General features: G+C 43.9%; 1 protein-coding gene across 1 annotated transcript in view; it reads right to left on the bottom strand.

Moving 5' to 3' along the window:
• Positions 1–17,868, bottom strand: part of ATP8A2 (ATPase phospholipid transporting 8A2) — a 447,047-nt gene that overhangs the window by 373,354 nt on the left and 55,825 nt on the right. The window contains exon 2 of the mRNA XM_070471693.1: positions 13,798–13,942. Coding sequence (XP_070327794.1) covers positions 13,798–13,942 — 145 coding nt within the window. The remainder of the gene's footprint in view (positions 1–13,797; positions 13,943–17,868) is intronic.

Here is a 17,868-nt window from a genome sequence, read left to right as displayed (position 1 = left end):
AGGTCTGGACAAAATGTGCGGTCCCTCAGTCATCACTTGCACCCAAGCCCATCCAAAAAGCTAAAGCAAAAAAACCAGGGGGGTGGAGACAAGTCACAAATGCCTTGCTTTTCCATCATATCCCCAGTGGCAGCTCAGAGATTGGTGTACTAGGGACTAAAAATAAATTTGTCGAATGAACACATTTTAAACTTTGAAGGACAGAAATGACTAAGGATGCCAGTGATCACATTAAATCCCAAAGGCACCCACCCTGGAGGGCAAATATCAATCTGTTAAGTCTGAAGAACTGATGTGAAAAGCATTTAACTCAGCATACCCCCCACCTTTCAAGAGTACTTCATAAATAAAAGCAAAACATCAAAACCACATAAAACATCAATTTCCAAGGTTTAAGTAATGGCTTTGGGGGTTCAGCTCTGTTCAATAAGCAATTAAGTAGAAAGTGAAATCTTAGAACAATGTGTGAAGCCAATTCCTATTTTCTGCTCGGTTCCGACCTTCACCTGTGGAGCAAAGTCAGTCAGCAAAGACTTCCGGCTTCGGACTGGCCAGCATGGGGACTGGGTCCTGGGGAGGATGCTGGGTAAAGTGGATGGACTTTGCCATCAAGGATGATACAGAGGAGCTGGGGAGTCAACCATGAAGATAGATGTGATGCAACCCAACCAGCTCATTCCCCAACAGAAAAGTCAGAGCAGCGCTGTGGGGCTGAGAGGGGCTGGACTTGCCAAGGCGGGTGGGGGGATGTGAAACAAGAAAGACAGGCTTATGTGATATGAAACCTTCCTGGGATAAACCATAATGGAAAAGAATAAGGGGGGGTGGAATGCATATATTCTATTCTGCAGGACAGGGTGACAATGAGACCACCTTCAAAATCACCAAATGCTGGTTTCCAACAGAAATCAGAGCCCTACCCCTTCTTATGCAATGTAAGGTTATTTACTTATTTATTTATTTATTTTTGGTGATTTATATCTCCTGGTCTCCCCAATTCTACGACAGGAAATGAGAAGCACAATACAGCCTGTGGAGTGCAAGTATGATAGTAACAAGAAATTGAGGGCAAAAAGTGACCACTGGCACTGATGCCATCTTGCAAAGATTTCACAAAAATGTATTTCATCATTTACGGGCTACATAAGCCTGGCAAAACGATTTTAGAGACAATTCACTTTTTTTTTTTTTTGACAATTCACTTTTAAAAAACAGTTTGTGGAAGTATAGTTGATTTACAATGATGTGTTACTTTCTGCTTTGCAAAGTGATTCAGTTATATATATTATTTTACATATTCTTTTCCATTATGGTTTATCACAGGATACTGAATATAGTTCCCTGTGCTGTACAGTAGGACCTTGTTGTTTATCTATTCTATACATAATAGTTTGCATCTCCAATCCCCAAGTCCCAATACACTCCTCCCCCACCCTCACCCCTTTGTCAGAGACTATCTTCCAAGTCTTGCTAAGCAGAGAATACACCTTAGACGTTATGACAAAGCTGTATCACTCAACCACTATGCTACTCAGTACATCAGAAACATTATTCCAAGGACGTTTGTGGACCCATTTTTAGGCTAATTTTTTAAATAGTCAATGTATTTCAGAAAGTAAACAGGATATGAGTTTCTCAAAAACCCTAGGCTTTCTTACTGCATTCATTTTTTCTAATCACGATATCTCAAAACACCAAAATTCATGAGGTCCCTTACCCAAACAGTTTAAAAGAACAGGTGGCACATAATCAATATGTCTTCAACCACTGTGTGCAAAAACATATTTGGCTGTGAAGAATGTTAAATCAGTATCTGCAGACTATTTATATAGAAGGGATTATGAATTAAAATCAAGTCAGCTAACTTTCTTATAAAGCAATCCAAAAATAAATAAATAAATAATAAAGCAATCCACTATTCCACAATCCTTAGACGTCATGTGTTGGTTTCTGTAAAACATTTATTTTACTTGATGGCAAACACCAGTACTGTATTAAAAAATAGTTTCTTGTCTAGGTTAAGTGTATGAGTGAAACAAACCTTCGCAGCACTATATTGTGTCCATGAACCATCCCAAGAAAGACCATCAAATGGACCACAAAAGTCAAAATACATTGTCCTCAGAAACTGGAATTAGAAACATGAATAAGTGGTCAGTAGCTGATTAACATCAATCTTTCTCAACACGTCCTCAAAGTTCAATATGAGCATGCAGTTTTAGAGTTTTCAGGTACAGTTTTAAGGGCAAAAATATGGTACATAACTTTTCCAGCTCTTCTGCCTTATCCAACAGGTGTTCATTTGTAAGTAGTGAGAGTTTCTGGTGTGGGGAAGGGGTGTGCATGGACACACGTTTACACAGAATGGAGGAAAGAGACTGGTTAAGACATCAGAAGGAAGGTCCCATGTTGTTATCTTTTGCCTTGGAGTTTCCTGACTGCATAATATTGACAATATTTGGCTTATAAACATGGCTGACTCATGTCAAGACCTCCATATAGAGAATAACTGAATCCACACACATACACACACACATGACTTCCTGTCCTTAAAATTATTTATCTTGAAACATATAAGGAAACAGAATGAATAAAATGTTACTGAAATCCCAGCAGTAGTGAAATCCTGTGACAGCTGACAGGCAAAAAAAGGAACACTGAGAGACCATGTTTCTGTCTGCCCTCACCATTGTTGTTTTATGAAACACTTCAATTTACGCTGATATATCAACACTAGAATGATTAATGAACTCTAATTTGTAACAGCAACATTAAAAATTCAGGCTTTACTATTCTAACAGAGATGGAATATTAAGGAAGTAAGTATACACTACTCAGTCGACAGCCTTCCTCTTTTCAAGTAAAGAGCTCTATTTTTAAACTGTCAGAGCTTGGTAACACATTTCATATGCTAGACAATACTTTCAAAACCTCCACCCTTTGCAGGAGCAGAAATAAAGGAGGAATTTTTTGATTCCTTAAATTATCCAATTTAATTATCCAATTTAAGGAATAATCCCTTATGTAACTAAGTCAGGCAAAAGGGTCTCAGACAGGAATGATCGCTGTCACTTGTCCCTTTAAAAGCCTTCCTGAAAAAAAAAGGGAAAAAAAAAAAAAGCCTTCCTGGCTACGGCTAACCCTCCTCTAGAGCCTGGCCCTTCCAGGCACTCAAGCATCATCCACATGGTTTCTGAGAGGCACACACGTGGCTCCTAGACCTTCTGCCCTTCCAACATTAACTCCAACCCAGCTCACTGGTCACCTGCAGGCAGCTTTCCCCCACCCCTCAGAGCCACAGGCCACCCCCCAGCCCACCCCATCATACGTCACCCCTGACAGAAGGGGGCTCACACCCTCCCTCGTACAGACCAACGCAGGCCTGGAAGCGGCGCTCAAGTCTCCCTTCAGTGATCAGTCTATGGCTGCTGAGGCTGAATGGGCAGGACAGGTTTTCCCCAAGAAAGAGAATCTAAAGCAGATGGTTCCACCGGGGAGTGCTGGAGGAAGTTTTACAGCTTATACGTACATGCGCCTCCAAAAGTACGCTTTACTAACATTTACTGAATGTGTTGACACTGGTCCCCCCAGCTGCAGGGGAGCACCTAACAGTGCGGGTGGGGTGCTGTGGACTGAACTGTGTCCCCTGAATCCACAGGTCAAAGCCCTCATCCTTGGCAGATGGGGCCACTGGGAGGTGATGATGCTGAGATGAGGTCATGAGACTGGGCCTTGGGATGGGACTGCTGCCTGGGCAGGAAGGGACCCGAGAAAGCCTGGTCTCTTTCTCTCCTCACCACGTGAGAAGGAGGCTGTCTGCAAGCCAGGAAGAGTCCTCACCAGACCTTGACCCTGCTGGCCCCCTCACCTTGGACTTGCAGCCACTAGAACTGTGAGCAAATGCATCCCTGAGGTGTAAGCGCCCAGTCTACGGTGTTCTGTCTCATCGGCTGAGATGACTTAAGACAGGGAGTAACAGAGGGACCCCCCCTGGTCATTCTCTCTGCTTATCACAGCGTGTTTCAGTTTCCATGTCCAGCTAGGTGCATGGATGATTAATTTCTCTCATTTCAACCCAGCTAACCCTCCCAAAAAGAACAAGGGGCTGAAGACTGATGCAATGAAGCAAACTTCAGACTGAAAATGATAAACTAATGACAAGCCCACAGACTGTAGAACGGCACTTCTAGGAAAGAAAAGCTCTTCAGAATCATGTTTCCAGGTTGTGTTAGGATAATTTAATCCAATCTGATAAATCAGCCCAAAGTATTCAAAAATCAAGAAAGTTACCAATGATATGGATTGACACCCACAATTCTTAACCAAGAAATCTTGGTCAATACATATTGGGTCTTCAGATAAGAACTGTAACACATATCAAGTCAAAGTGTTAGTCACTCAGTCACGTCCGACTCTTTTGCGACTACATGGGCAGCCAGCCACCAGGCTCTTCTCTCCATGGGATTTTCCAGGCAAGAATACTGAAGTGGTTTGCCATTTTCTTCTCCAGAGTATCTTCCTGATCCAGGGATTGAACCTGGATCTTCTGCATTGCAGGTGGATTCTTTACCACTGTGCCACCAGGGAAGCCTGGTAACACATACAGACAGATAGTGAAATAGACATAGTACAGGTTCATGGTAAAAAGTTTTACTGATGGGCCATGTGGTCAGAAAAGTGTGGAGATCACTGATACAGATGCAGAGCTGATGTGAGAGAGGGAGGGCCCCTCCCCAGATGTCATCCTATCTCAGGCAGGTCTGAAAGCCTGAGCCAGCCAACACTCTCCAGGAGCTTGTGGAGGATGAATACCGAGGATACAGAGAATAATTTCTCTGAAGGATGAATCACAGCATCCCAAACTCAACCCCAAATCTCTCCCTAATTACATCTAATAATCCGCCTGCAATGTGGGAGACCTGGGTTCGATCCCTGGGTTGGGAAGATACTTGGAGGAGGGCATGACAACGCACTCCAGTATCCCTGCCTGGAGAATCCCATGGACAGAGGAGGCTGGTAGGCTACAGTCCATGGGGTCACAGAGAGTCAGACACAACTGAGCAACTAACCACAGCACAGCGCAAGGGTAGCTAAAAGCCTACAGTCTGAGTTGGACGAGGCTTCCATTTAGCAGAAAAGGGTTGATCAGCATTTAACTGATCAAACCCAACCTCACAATTTCAGGAAATTTCTCTGCAATGGTCAGCCCTCGCCTTTTGTTCTCTGGAAGCATTGTCCCTCTTGAAAGGGCTGCTGATTGGCATTTCTGAGTAAGCTTCTGCTGTCTGCTGAGTGATTCAGCCAGAAGTAGTAGAATGAACACTTAGATGCTACTTTCTAGATCACTACACAAAAGCTCACAAGACTGAACTCTGACTGCACCATTTTCTATAGCCCACAGTTCTACTTTTTCAAATTCAATACAGCTAGAGCAGACGTTACGGAAACGAGCTCCAGTACTGCCAGGTAAGGGGATGCTGTCTCCCTGTCTGGACAGCATCATGATAAACGTGTGAAGCTAGGAGTCCAGTCTCCCTGACTACCTCCCCTTCAAACACACAGCTCTCGCCAATAAGGACCCAATACTTCCCATAGCATCCAACAGAAAGATGAGAGTTGACCATTTAGTTCCTAATCTCCCAGACAGTTCTTGTTAATTTTTAATATATTTTTATCTTGAGATAAGTTTATAGTCACAGAAGTTACAAATATAGTACAGAGCTGCCATAAACCTTCACCCTGCCCCCATGTCAGTATCTTCAATCACCACAGTATAATCTAGATCAAATTAGATCAAAACTAATATAATGGCATCAGCATAAGAATACCCCAAATTACAGAGTTCAAGTTTACTAGTGTTACATACATTTAATCGAATGTTACTCAGTCATAAAAAAGAATAAAATAATGCCATTTGTAGCAACACGGATGGACCCAGAGATGATCATACTAAGTCAGAAAGAGAAAGATAAATACCAGATGATATCACTTATATGTGAAATCTAAAATACAACACAAAATGAACATATCTGTGAAACAAAACAGACGCACAGTCATAGAGAACAGATTCATGGTTGCCAAGGGGCAGGGGGTAGGGGGAGAGGGGGATAGATTGGGAGTCTGTGGTTAGTAGATGCAAACTATTATATATAGAACAGATAAACAACAAGGTCCTACTGTATAGCACAGGGAACTATATTCAATATCCTGAGATAAACCATAATGGAAAAGGACAGGGAAAAGAATGTATATATATATATATATATATATATGTATAACTGAATCACTTTGTGTACAATAGAAATCAACACAACACTGTAAATTGATTATACTTCAATTAAAAAAAAAAATTCCAGTGCTTCTTCCAGTGTACCTTTTCTGTTCCAAGAGCTGATTTAGAACCGATACTGCATTTAGTTGTCACATCGCCCTAGTCTCCTCCAGTTATGTTAATTTTAACTTGCGTTTTTCACAAATCCTGATGCTTCATTCTTTTCATGGGTAAAGATCAGACATGCTAAGTTCACAGAGGATGTTAACAGTTAACAAAATCTGTGATCAGGAATGAGGGGAAATAAGTAAGTGACCAGAACTCAAACCCAGCACCTTTCCCAGTTTTTACAGATCAGAATGGCACAGACGTTTTAGTCTGTGTTTTTAGTTTTGAAAAATATTTAGTTTTGAATATTAAATTCAAAACATGCACCAGATCTACCCATACAAGGGTCAACTTGATGGAGAAATCACCCCAGTCAACTCCCCTAGACATCTGCTGTTTCCTTAGAAACAAATACAAAACTGGCCCAAGGCTGACATGGTTTTCTGTTTCTAAAAATAATATATTTCAAGAAAGCTCAAGTGTTTGATTACCAAACTATACAATGCCAAAGGCCCTGAGTTTGAATGCTTTTGCCTGCAGAATGCCTCAAAAGCCTTGTCCAGCGGTACAAACCTGGTAACACTTCTAATTACAAGCAGCTTCTGTGGCCTTAATTGCTACTGGCTTGTATAAAGTAAGGATTCTCAGTATACTGTGACATTCATGTTCAGGAAATATAAGATAGGAGTGCCTGGTTTGGAGACTAAATATATGGCTCTAAGGGCTTCCCAGGTGGCACTAGTGGTAAAGAACCTGCCTGCCAATGCAGGTTAGATATAAGAGATGTGGGTTTGATCCCTGGGTCTGGAAGATCCCCTGGAGGAGGGCAAAGCAACCCACCAGAATCCGGTATTCTTGCCTGGAGAATTCCTGACAGAGGAACCTGGTGGGCTGCAGTCCATAGGGTCTCACAGAGTCAGATACAACTGGAGCAACGTAGCATGCATTCATACAGCTCTAAATTAAAAAACAGTGAATGGTAACTATGTGAACAGATTACCTAAACTGTAGCTTTTCACTACATAAATCAAATCTCATTTTGTATGTCTTAAATACATACAATTTTCATTAAAAAATATTTAAAATAAATTAAAAATATATTTATACTGGGGTTCTCTTATGGTTCAGATGGTAAAGAGTCCACGTGTAATGCAGGAGACCAGGGATCAACCCCTGGGTTGGGAAGATCCCCTGGAGAAGGGAATGACAACCCACTAGTATTTTTGCCTGAAGAATCCTATGGACGAAGGAGCCTGGCAGGCTACAGTCCATGGGTTCACAAAGAGTCAGACATGACTGAGCAACTAACACTTTCACTTTCTAAATATATACAATTTTCATTAAAAAAATAAGTAAACAGAAAAATAAAAAGAACATTAAATGGAAGAAAATCCTGGTCATTTGAAAGTAGGTAAATGCAATGCTTTCAACATAATCAACTATTTGGGGTGAGGGGGTGGCTGGTGTTGCACATTGAATTTACTTTCTTTCGTTGGCCAAATTCTATGGAAATGATGGGAGGATACATGCAAAGGAAGTTGGGATTAACATATACATACTACGTTATATGAAATAGATAAATAACAAGGTGCTACTATAGCACAGAGAACTCTCTTAAATACTCTAACAGCCTATTAGAAAAAGAACCTGAAATAGAGTAGATATATGTTTCTGTATAGCTCTTAATCAACTATTCTTGATAAGGGTTTTTATATACCTTCACCAATCTTGACAAGGATAACTATCTCAAGTGAGATCTGTAAACCATGGTTCTTAATACATCAATCTGTACGTGAATCAAAAGGAAGTTAGAGTTGTTAACAGCATCTTGGCATTCTTTCTCTGTTAAATTGTAAGCACCTTCATTGTGAGACCAGACTCCACTTAAATTCTGCAGCAGTAGCCGCCCAGGAAGAGTCGCTGCTCCTAAGTCCTCCACGGTCTTAGATCTGGTACTGTATCATCACTTAGCACCCTACTCATGCACAAAGTGCTTTTGAACATGACTCTGTTCTCTTCACCACTTAAGACAAAAATATCCTCTCAGACATCAGGATCCCAGCAGAATATTACACAACTATGATGCTACAAGACCTACGACCCTGTACTCAATTCTCCTTTCTGTAAAGGCAAAATTCTATTTCAATCTTATCCTGGCAAAACCAACAGGATATTCACATGAAGTCAATTTCTTTCAAGACAAAGGAACCCAAAGCAATGCAATAGCTTGGCAAAGTTCGAGTTACTGGTTTAATGAAGATTTTTCCTACCTAAAACTCCTACCTAAAATGAATGACTCATTCAAAACTGAGTATCTGTAAACATTCCTAACTTGCTTTGAAGACCTCATTTCAAACACTGGAGAAAACCATCTGATAGCCTTGAAACTCACTGTTTTACATGGTGTGCTGACATTCACATAAAAAGATTGCACTGAACTTGATGGCATAAACATTGCCCATTCCTTTGACCAATAAAATCATGAAGATATTTTCTGGAAAAAAAATTAACTTGAAACATTTAAGATATAGATACATGAAATTAATTATTCTCCATCAATAATAATTAATACCAAGTTTCTCTAAATATAAAACTTTCTATAAGCATTTAATATTTAACTTAAAATGCTTAAAGGACATGGTATCATTCATATAAAATATCCAGAACAGGAAAATCTACAGAGGTAGGAAGTAGGTTAGTGGTTGTCTCAAGCCTGGAGAGAAAGGGACTAGGATATGACAGCCATGGGAACAGTTTATTCGAGAAATGACAGAATGTTCTGAAGTGATGGTGATGCATGTACAATTCTGAATATACTAAAAGCCACAAAACTGTATCCTTTAAATGGGAGAAATTATATGGCATGTGAATTATCTCTCAATAAACCTGTCCAATTTTAAAGGCGATGTGATTGTACACTTCAGAAAAGGAATCCTATAAAGTAGACATACATATACATGTACATGTACAGATGTAATAATTACACTGCAAAATCTACTCTTTTCTGGATAATGGAAGACAACTATTGTCTTCACAGTTAACGTCCTAGAAAAATCAATCCCTACAAGATCCCCTGGAGGGGAGAATGGCAACTCACTTCAGTACTCTTGCCTGGAGAATCCTATGGACAAAGGAACCTGGTGGGCTACAGTCCATGGGGTCAGAAAGAGTCAGACACGTCTGAAATGACTTAGCACACAGCACACACACAAGAAAAGACCATGTTATGTGTCTCTATAATTATGATAATCTAAATTCACTGGCTTCAGTAATGGAAAACTTCATCCTACCACAGCTTCAGGTCAAATTAAATACTGGTGTCAAGTGTCAAGAACAAGGTTTAGAGAGACATCTGTTTACATAGCACAGACCCTCCCAGAATTTCAGGAAACAGCTTGGAATTTGAGTCAACACAACTGGCATTCCCCTGGGGCCGCCAAGGCCACAGTCAACCCAGGCAGTGAACTTCTCACTCCCACTAGCCTGGTGGTGCCTTCTCCTTGGACAGACACACCAGTCCAAACGCTAACCCCAGACCATCCATCCCTACTCTAATGGTACCATCCTGTCCTCACCAACCTCCCCAAACACCCAACCACCATATCCCTTCCTGGCAAACTCCAGTCCCTCTAGCGAAGTCAAAACACCAGCTGCCCACGAAGATGGTCAAGAGCAACTGTCACCATTACCAGGTTCCAATCCAGGGAGGCTCTGGGTTGGGGGAAGATCAGTGAGAGCTGGGTCCCAGGGAAGACCAGCCTTCGAAAGGGCAGAGTGTCAAATATGCCAGACAACCCCAACACCCTCCTGCACCAATCACGTGGTCCCTTCTTCTCAAAAGCCTCAATTTAGATGCAGACAGCCTGGAATGACACTGTCTGACCCACCAAGAAAATCCATCACTGTTATCTCAAGAAAAAGCTATTCAGAAAAAGAAATCCTTTATCAACTCCCTTTAATGAAAATATCCCTTTCAGTAGCTTTATCAACTTTCAGCAAACATTCATGACCAAGATAAGAAGCCTTATTTTTTTTTAATCAGTATTTTATAAAATGAATGGTCCAGTGCTGAAACAATGTTGCTCAACATTTTATAAAATCCTTAAACCATAATGCCAAGAAGCTTTAAAATCAATTCTTTAATGAACTATGAGTCACATTACCATTAGTAATTCCTAATTAAATAAAGTCAAGATAAAGTAAAAATTGGAAGACCGTATTCTAGGACAACAGGCAACACACCTTAATTTCTAAAAGCCTATTCCATGTATTCTGAAACCAATTCTCACAGTATAAGCCATGAACTCAGAAACCGTATGAACTGTAAGCATATTTAACTAATTCAATTGTACACTCACACATAAGGAATGATTGTGTCTACCTAATTTATTCCTATTTTTTTTATTCCTATTCCTTTATTCCACCTATGGTATACTCCCATTCAGCCCTCCCCAACTCCAAAAAAGTACAAATGAAACTGTATATCAAGCAGCCACTGGAAATCTCTGATATAAAAATCAGTCTCAAAAGTCAGTGAGTCTTCAGACATACACAACAAACTTATGATCACCAAAAGGGAAAGACGGGAGGAGGGATAAATTAGGAGTTTTGGATTAACATATACACCCAACTATATATATATATATATATATATATATATATAAAATAGATCTAACAAGGACCTACTATATAGCATAGGTAGCTATATTCAATATCTTGTAATAACCTATGGTGTAAAAGAATCTGGAAAAGGATTTATACATATACATGTATATATAGAGCTGTGTGTAGAACTGATTGCTTTGCTATACACCTGAAACTAACATTGCAAATCAATTGATACTTCAATAAAAAATAAATAAATAAAATTTTTTTAAAAGTCAATATAAGTCAATTAAAGAACAGGTTGTGAGACCCCGTTACCTAGACTTTTAAAAATCTTCACCTTCCATGGGAACTAGAGAATTTAGACAAAAATAAAAAAAAAAAAAGACCCCTATTTCTTTCTCCCAGCTTTAAGCATCCACAAATGAATACTGAAATTAAGAAAATTAATAGGAACTAGTCAAAAGACTCTTGAGAGTCCCTTGGACTACAAGATCAAACCAATCAATCCTAAAGGAAATCAACCCTGAATATTCACTGTTGCTGAAGCTGAAGCTCCAATACTTTGGCCACTTGATTTGAAGAGCTGACTCATTGGAAAAGACCCTGATGCTGGGAAGGATCAAAGGCAAAAGGAGAAGGGGACGACAGAGAATAAGATATCTGCTTGGCATCACCGACTCAATGGACATGAATCTGAGCAAACTCTGGGAGATAGTGAAGGACAGGGGAGCCTGGTGTGTTGCAGTCCAAGGGGTCGCAAAGAGTCAGATGTGACTTAGCAACTGAACAACAAGGCAAAAACACTACTTGAAAACATCTTAAAGTTAGAAACACATGACAAAGTCTGAGGAAATGGAACTATGCTGTCAACGCGGGATTCCGGGTGGGGTAGGTGTGTTTCACAGAGTCATGGATCCATCACCCCACAATGAAACCCCACATACATTACAGTCTCTCCCCTTTTCCCAACCTCCTCCTCCACCCTAGAAACCACTAGTCTATCTTCTGTCCCAATGGATTTGCCTCTTCTGGATGCTCCATATACATGCAATCATACATGAGACCTGTTACTGGCTTTTCTCTTAGCACAATGTGTTCAAGGTTAATCCATGTTGTAGTATAACATTCCTCTTTGTGGCCAAATGACATTCCACTGTATGAACATACCGCATTCTGTTTATTCATTTGTCAGTCGATAGACAACTGGGTTGTCTCCCCTTTGGGCCACTCTGATGAAACTGCTATGAACATCTGCACCCAGTTTTGTGTGGATGTGTGATTTCCTTCCTCTTGGGCATATACACCTCGAATGGCTGGATCATGTGTAACTTTACATTTAGCCTTTTAAGAAACTGCCCAACTGTTTTTCAAAGCAGCTGCACCACTTTCCATTCCCGCCAGCAATGTAGGAGGGGTCCCATTTCTCCCCATTCTTGCCAGCACTTGCTACTGTCTTTTTGATTAGCGCTATCCTAGTGGGTGAAGCAGTAACTCATATGTGTGCTGCTCTGCATCTTAAACCAAACCCACTCATCCTTGAATTTTGGCCTCAGTTGTTCTTCCAAGCTACACATTTAAGTAAAAAATAGGCCCCAATGGCCATTCTTAAAACCCAAAATAAAGTCAGGATAATCTAACACTCTTTTAATAAGTGTCACTTCTGCACAGTATATGCACCATTATTTTACCCCCAACCCTATGAAGCTACAATAACGCCCAACAGCCAGGCCTTTCTGAATAAAGATTTCAGGCTAAGTTCAAGTGCTAAGGCTTCAGGGTGACACAACACACAACAAAGTTTTAAGCCACAGCTTTTTAAGCCACAGAGAGAGAGCTCTGGACTGGAATTCAGTTGCGCACACACATAGTACTGGCAAACCTAATCCATCACCTCCCTTCTCTGCACCTGAGCACGCGGTTCAGAGCCACTCACAGAAGCACATCCTCTGAAGTCCCTCCCAGGGATAAAGTTGTGGAAGCCTGAAAGTTTAATGAAATTTGCAAACATCCCAGCTTTCGTGCCTAAAAGATTTAGCTTCGCACAGCACAAACACTTTGAGCTCAGCAGCCAGACAGGCTGGGTTCTCTGTCCAGCTCTGCCACTTGGTAGCTAAATGGCCACAGGTCCTTTAACATCTATCTTCATATGTCGGTTTCCTCACATGAAGGTAAGACTGCCTTCTTCTACGGGTGATGAGGTTTCATAAAGCTATTGTAACTAAAGGGTCCAACAGAGCTGCTGGCATAGAGCAGGCATCTAAATCTTAGTGTTCATCCGTCTTCCCGCTAACTCTGGGCAAAGTTTCCCAGAAAAGAAAGCCTTCTTAACAAATGTCCTGGGCATTGAGAGCTGAATGCAAGTTCCTGTGACAAGAGGGATCCATTATAAAGCACTCTGCCACATTACAGTCGGCAAATTGCTAAGGAGAGCTTAAAACAGGCTTAAATTGTCTCTAAAAAATTGGCTTAAAAACGGGATGGGGGAGTTCTTGGGAGGGCACTCAGGGATAAAGAGAGAGAAGAAACCTTATTTTTGCCAGGACAGAAGCCTACAAGCATCCTTCAGGCTCACAGACAGCCTGCACACAGAACCAACGCAAAGGACAGAGGATGAAAGGTATATTCCCACACTCCAATGGGAAACGCGGGTATAGACTGCCGGGCTTGAGTGGGGAGGGGAGAGGATGGGGCTGGAGGCCGCAGGGACACGGGTGGGGGCTGGCTTGGCTCCTGCGGGGGTCTCAGAGGAAGCCAAGCCCCCTCCTATCGGGGAATTAACGAACGGCTCCGACTGCGCCGCCCTCGCCTACCTGATCTGGTTGTCACAGAATTTGTTGAGATGCGGTTGGTTGAGGTAAATGGTGCGGGCTGGTGCGTCCAGCTGGTCTCCAACAGACGTGGCCCGGGACATCTCATCGTCTGCCTTCTTGTAGCCCGGAGGAGGACGGACAGGTCCTGCGGAGAAGAGGCGCGGGCAGAACGCAAAACACAAAGAAGTCACGCAGGGCAGCGGCGGCAGCACCGGCGGGCGGGGACTAGATGCAAGGATGCTCCGGGCGTCGCGCCACCCAGTCCCTCCGCTGCCCTGGAGACCGGCGCCGGCCCCGCCCCGCCCGCTGGTCCCCAGGCGGAGGAGCCTCTCCGGGGGTGGGAACCTCGGCCCCGCCCCCACTCGTCCCTCCCCCCCACCTCCCCCTCCCCTCCTCCCTCCATCCTCCCTCCCCAAACCTGCAGCCCCTGCGCCAGACCCGCAGGCTCGTCGAGGATGGTGAGGGGCGCACGGCTGGAGGCAGGGCCCCCGTGGACTGCGGGGGTGTGGGGAACAGAGACCAGAGCCTCCCCTCCCCCTGGAGGGGGGCGAGCTCCCCTCCAGGCCCAGAGACCGAATTCTGGAGCTAGGCTTTCTGGCTCCTTTGTGCTTGGGAACCGCGAGAGGAACCGCAAGGGGGTGTGCCCTGCATTCGGGCCCAGGAAAAGGGGCACCTCTGTGCTTCAAGATGAAATTCCCAAACCTCAGTGTAGAGCCCTGGCCCCCCCAGCTTAGCCTGCACAGACTAGCAGATGCCCCTGGCCACCTGACCACAGAGCACTGCCCATCCCAGCTCAAGGGTACATGCTAGCCTTACCCCGAGCCTGCATCCCGAGTCTCTGTGGTTAAGACCCAAGCCCCTCTGTCTCCTTAAGACTCGATTTCAGCCATACAGCTAACCCTTTCTTGGGCTAAAACTCCCCACTCACCTTCACTTGAGGAGGGGTCAGCAAGGGGAATGATGACATAACCATTACTGAAACCACTTCCCTGGGCTCACCCCCCCCACACCCCCACCCCCACACACACACACCTCCAACCACAAGGCAGTCTCCCTCCCTGGACAGGGCAACCCAGCTTGAGAACTGACCTTCAGGGAGGAGGCCCTGAAGTCCAGGCTCACAGAAATAAGTGCCCTGCAGGTGACGGAGGCCCCTCTCCTTTTCCTTAAATCCCAGCTGGGCTTCCCTTGTAGCTCAGCCGGTAAAGAATCTGTCTGCAGTGCAGGAGACTCCCGGGTTCGATCCCTGGGTGGGGAAGATCCCCTGGATAAGGAAATGGCAACCCACTCCAGTATCCTTGCCTGGAAAATCTCATGGACAGAGGAGCCTGGTGGGCTGCAGTCCATGGGGTCGCAAAGAGTCAGATACGACTGAGCGACTTACACTTACTGTGCTCTAGTACCTGCCGCACGTCCCACCTATAAAAGAAACAGGTGTCGCAGGACTTAGGTAACAGGCATCTCACTTCAGACACAGTCACTTCATGCTCAGAAACGTTTTGAAGTAGACAGTTTGAGCTATGTAAATTTATCACCTTTTTCAAGTGATTAGAATCCTGTTACAATCTGCATCCTAAGATGGGGACACCCCAGTGTAACATTGGCTATTGAGGGTTGACATGTTGTCATGGGACATGCTCACAACCGGGTCCCTGGTCACAAGCTGGGTGTAGGTCTGAGTACCGGACCCCCCATTCTCAGATCACCCCCTGTAGCCCTCATTGTCTGGCATCCCTCTGCTCTACTCCCTGCTTGTCCACAGGGGGCAGCAGAGAGCAGCAGGACCTTCAAACCGGCTGGACCTCAGAGGAGGCTGGTTTTAAAGCATTTGCTGATTTAAGGCCGACACAGGATATTTTTGAAACCAGCCTATACAAAAGTGCTGCTTTCCTCTCTGCCCACTCACCCCACTTTGTTCTCCTCCACAGCCGGTGTCATCATTACCTGACATTATTTATTTATGGTCTGTCTCCCCAAGGCCAAGAGCAGAAGCTCTAGAGCAGCAGAGACGTGTTTTGTCCACTACAGGGACCTGGCGCCCAGAACAGTGCCTGGTACATGAAGGGCACTTGTATTTGCTGGTTGAGTAAGTCATGTAAAGGGTCGCTTTGAATTCTCCAGGCAGGGATGCAGTGATGGGCAGCAAGGGCACAAGCCCCACACCCTCCTGTGGGCAGAGCAGCTCACCTGGTCTTCGTTCAGTGGCTTTCAACTCTGGCTGCAGATGATCACCGAAAAAGTTCTCACAATTAGCCAGTTCCTGGGTCCACCCCTCACCAATTGTGCCTCTTGTTTTTAAAGCTTCTTAAAGTGATATGAATGGGTAGCCACAGTTGAGAATCCATGGTGAGATGCAGGCGAGACCACAAAAACAAAAAAGCTGGCTCCTGCTCTCAAAAGTGTTAACCAGCATAACCTCAGTTAGCAGTGACTAGGACCAAGTGACGAAGAGGGGACTTGAAGGGGCCAGCGGGGTCAGAGGTCAGCGGCCACTTTGTGCCAAGGGCGGAGAGCTGGTCAGAACAGTGTGAGGGTCTCAGAGCCTTAACCTCTGGGTCAGGTTTACAGTAGGAAAAAGGACAATCTGGGTGAGGACGAGAAGACCTCAGACAGAGGCCCCGTAGACAAAGCACATTGCGGGAGGGCGGGGGCGGGGGGGGGGGGATGGGAATGGCAAAAACCAGCACTGGGCGTCCAAACTGGGAAATAATAGACAGGAAACTCGGAAAAATAGCCAGTGGCCAGACTGTGGATGATTTTAACGCCAGGGGAAGAAAGCTGAACTTCATCCTGAAGGTCAGATGAACCACAGACGCTTTCTAAGCAGGAGACAAGCGTACCCGAGGCAGAAAATGAACTCCACCATCGAGGAGTGAAAGTGAAAGGCGCTCAGTCGTGTCTGACTCTTTGTGACCCCATGGACTCTACAGTCCCTGGAATGCTCCAGGCCAGAATACTGCAGTGGGTAGCCTTTCCCTTCTCCAGGGGATCTTCCCAACCCAGGGATGGAACCCAGGTCTCCCGCATTGTGGGCAGATTCTTTACTAGCTGAGCCACAAGGGAAGCCCAAGAATACTGGAGTTGGTAGCCTATCCCTTCTCCAGCAGATCTTCCCAACGCAGGAATCAAACCAGGGTCTCCTGCATTGCAGGCAGATTCTTTACCAGCTGAGCTACTGGGGAAGCCCAACCATCTAGCAGCAAAATGATAAAAGTATCTATTGCATGGAGAAGGGGAAAACAATGGACATGAGAAACAGCTCAAAAGAAAATTCTGTGTGACTTCTTTTGGACAAAATGTGTGGACCAGAAAGAAGAAGAAATAACTGGATAACTGAGGTGTGAAGAGAAGACTGAGGCCAAAAAAAAAAAAAAAATCCCTGATAGAAATAAGAATGGAAACAAGTTTTCCCTAATAAGTATTTCAATGTTGGATCGTAAATATTGGGGTGGAAAATTACTGGCACAATTGGTGGAAACAACATGAAGTGAATGATTTCCCAAGTACATGTCATCTATCAGGCCAGCTCACCTTTCTATACAGCTACGGGGCCAAATCTGGAATTTTAAGTAGAAATACTGTCCCTACCTCCTCATCCCATCTCCAGGACTCAGATAACTTTCTTCTAGCTCAGGGGCTGCATCGTGACCCAATCCTTCTTTGGAGAAAGACACTAATATTTTGAAAATAACTAACATGATTTGTTGAAAATGTCTTGCCTAAGGAGAATGCTGTACCATATATAGCAAAGCACATTATGAACAAGGTTTCAAATTCAGACTCGTGAGGTGAATTCTGAGTTAATGCGCTAGGAAAATACCACCGTATAAAATCAAAGTGTATGTTTACAACTCCCCCATGTACAGAAGCCTGATGTCAGCAGGAACTCAGGAAACATCTACTGAGAAAGAAGCCAAAGTAAAAGGAAAGAACAGACTCAGATGAGCACAGAGCAACCCAGATTGGGCAGTGGACAGCCAAGGCCACGAGGGCAAGGGCTCTCTCTAGTTCACGACTCTGCCCCGTCCTCCTATCAGCTGGGTACACAAAGGGCTATGCGGTTATGTGGTC

This window comes from Odocoileus virginianus, chromosome 8 (genome assembly GCF_023699985.2).
Source record: "Odocoileus virginianus isolate 20LAN1187 ecotype Illinois chromosome 8, Ovbor_1.2, whole genome shotgun sequence".
NCBI classification, from domain to species: Eukaryota; Metazoa; Chordata; class Mammalia; order Artiodactyla; family Cervidae; genus Odocoileus; species Odocoileus virginianus.
Note: the sequence above shows the minus strand (reverse complement) of the source record. Positions and strands in the feature narration are given on the sequence as shown.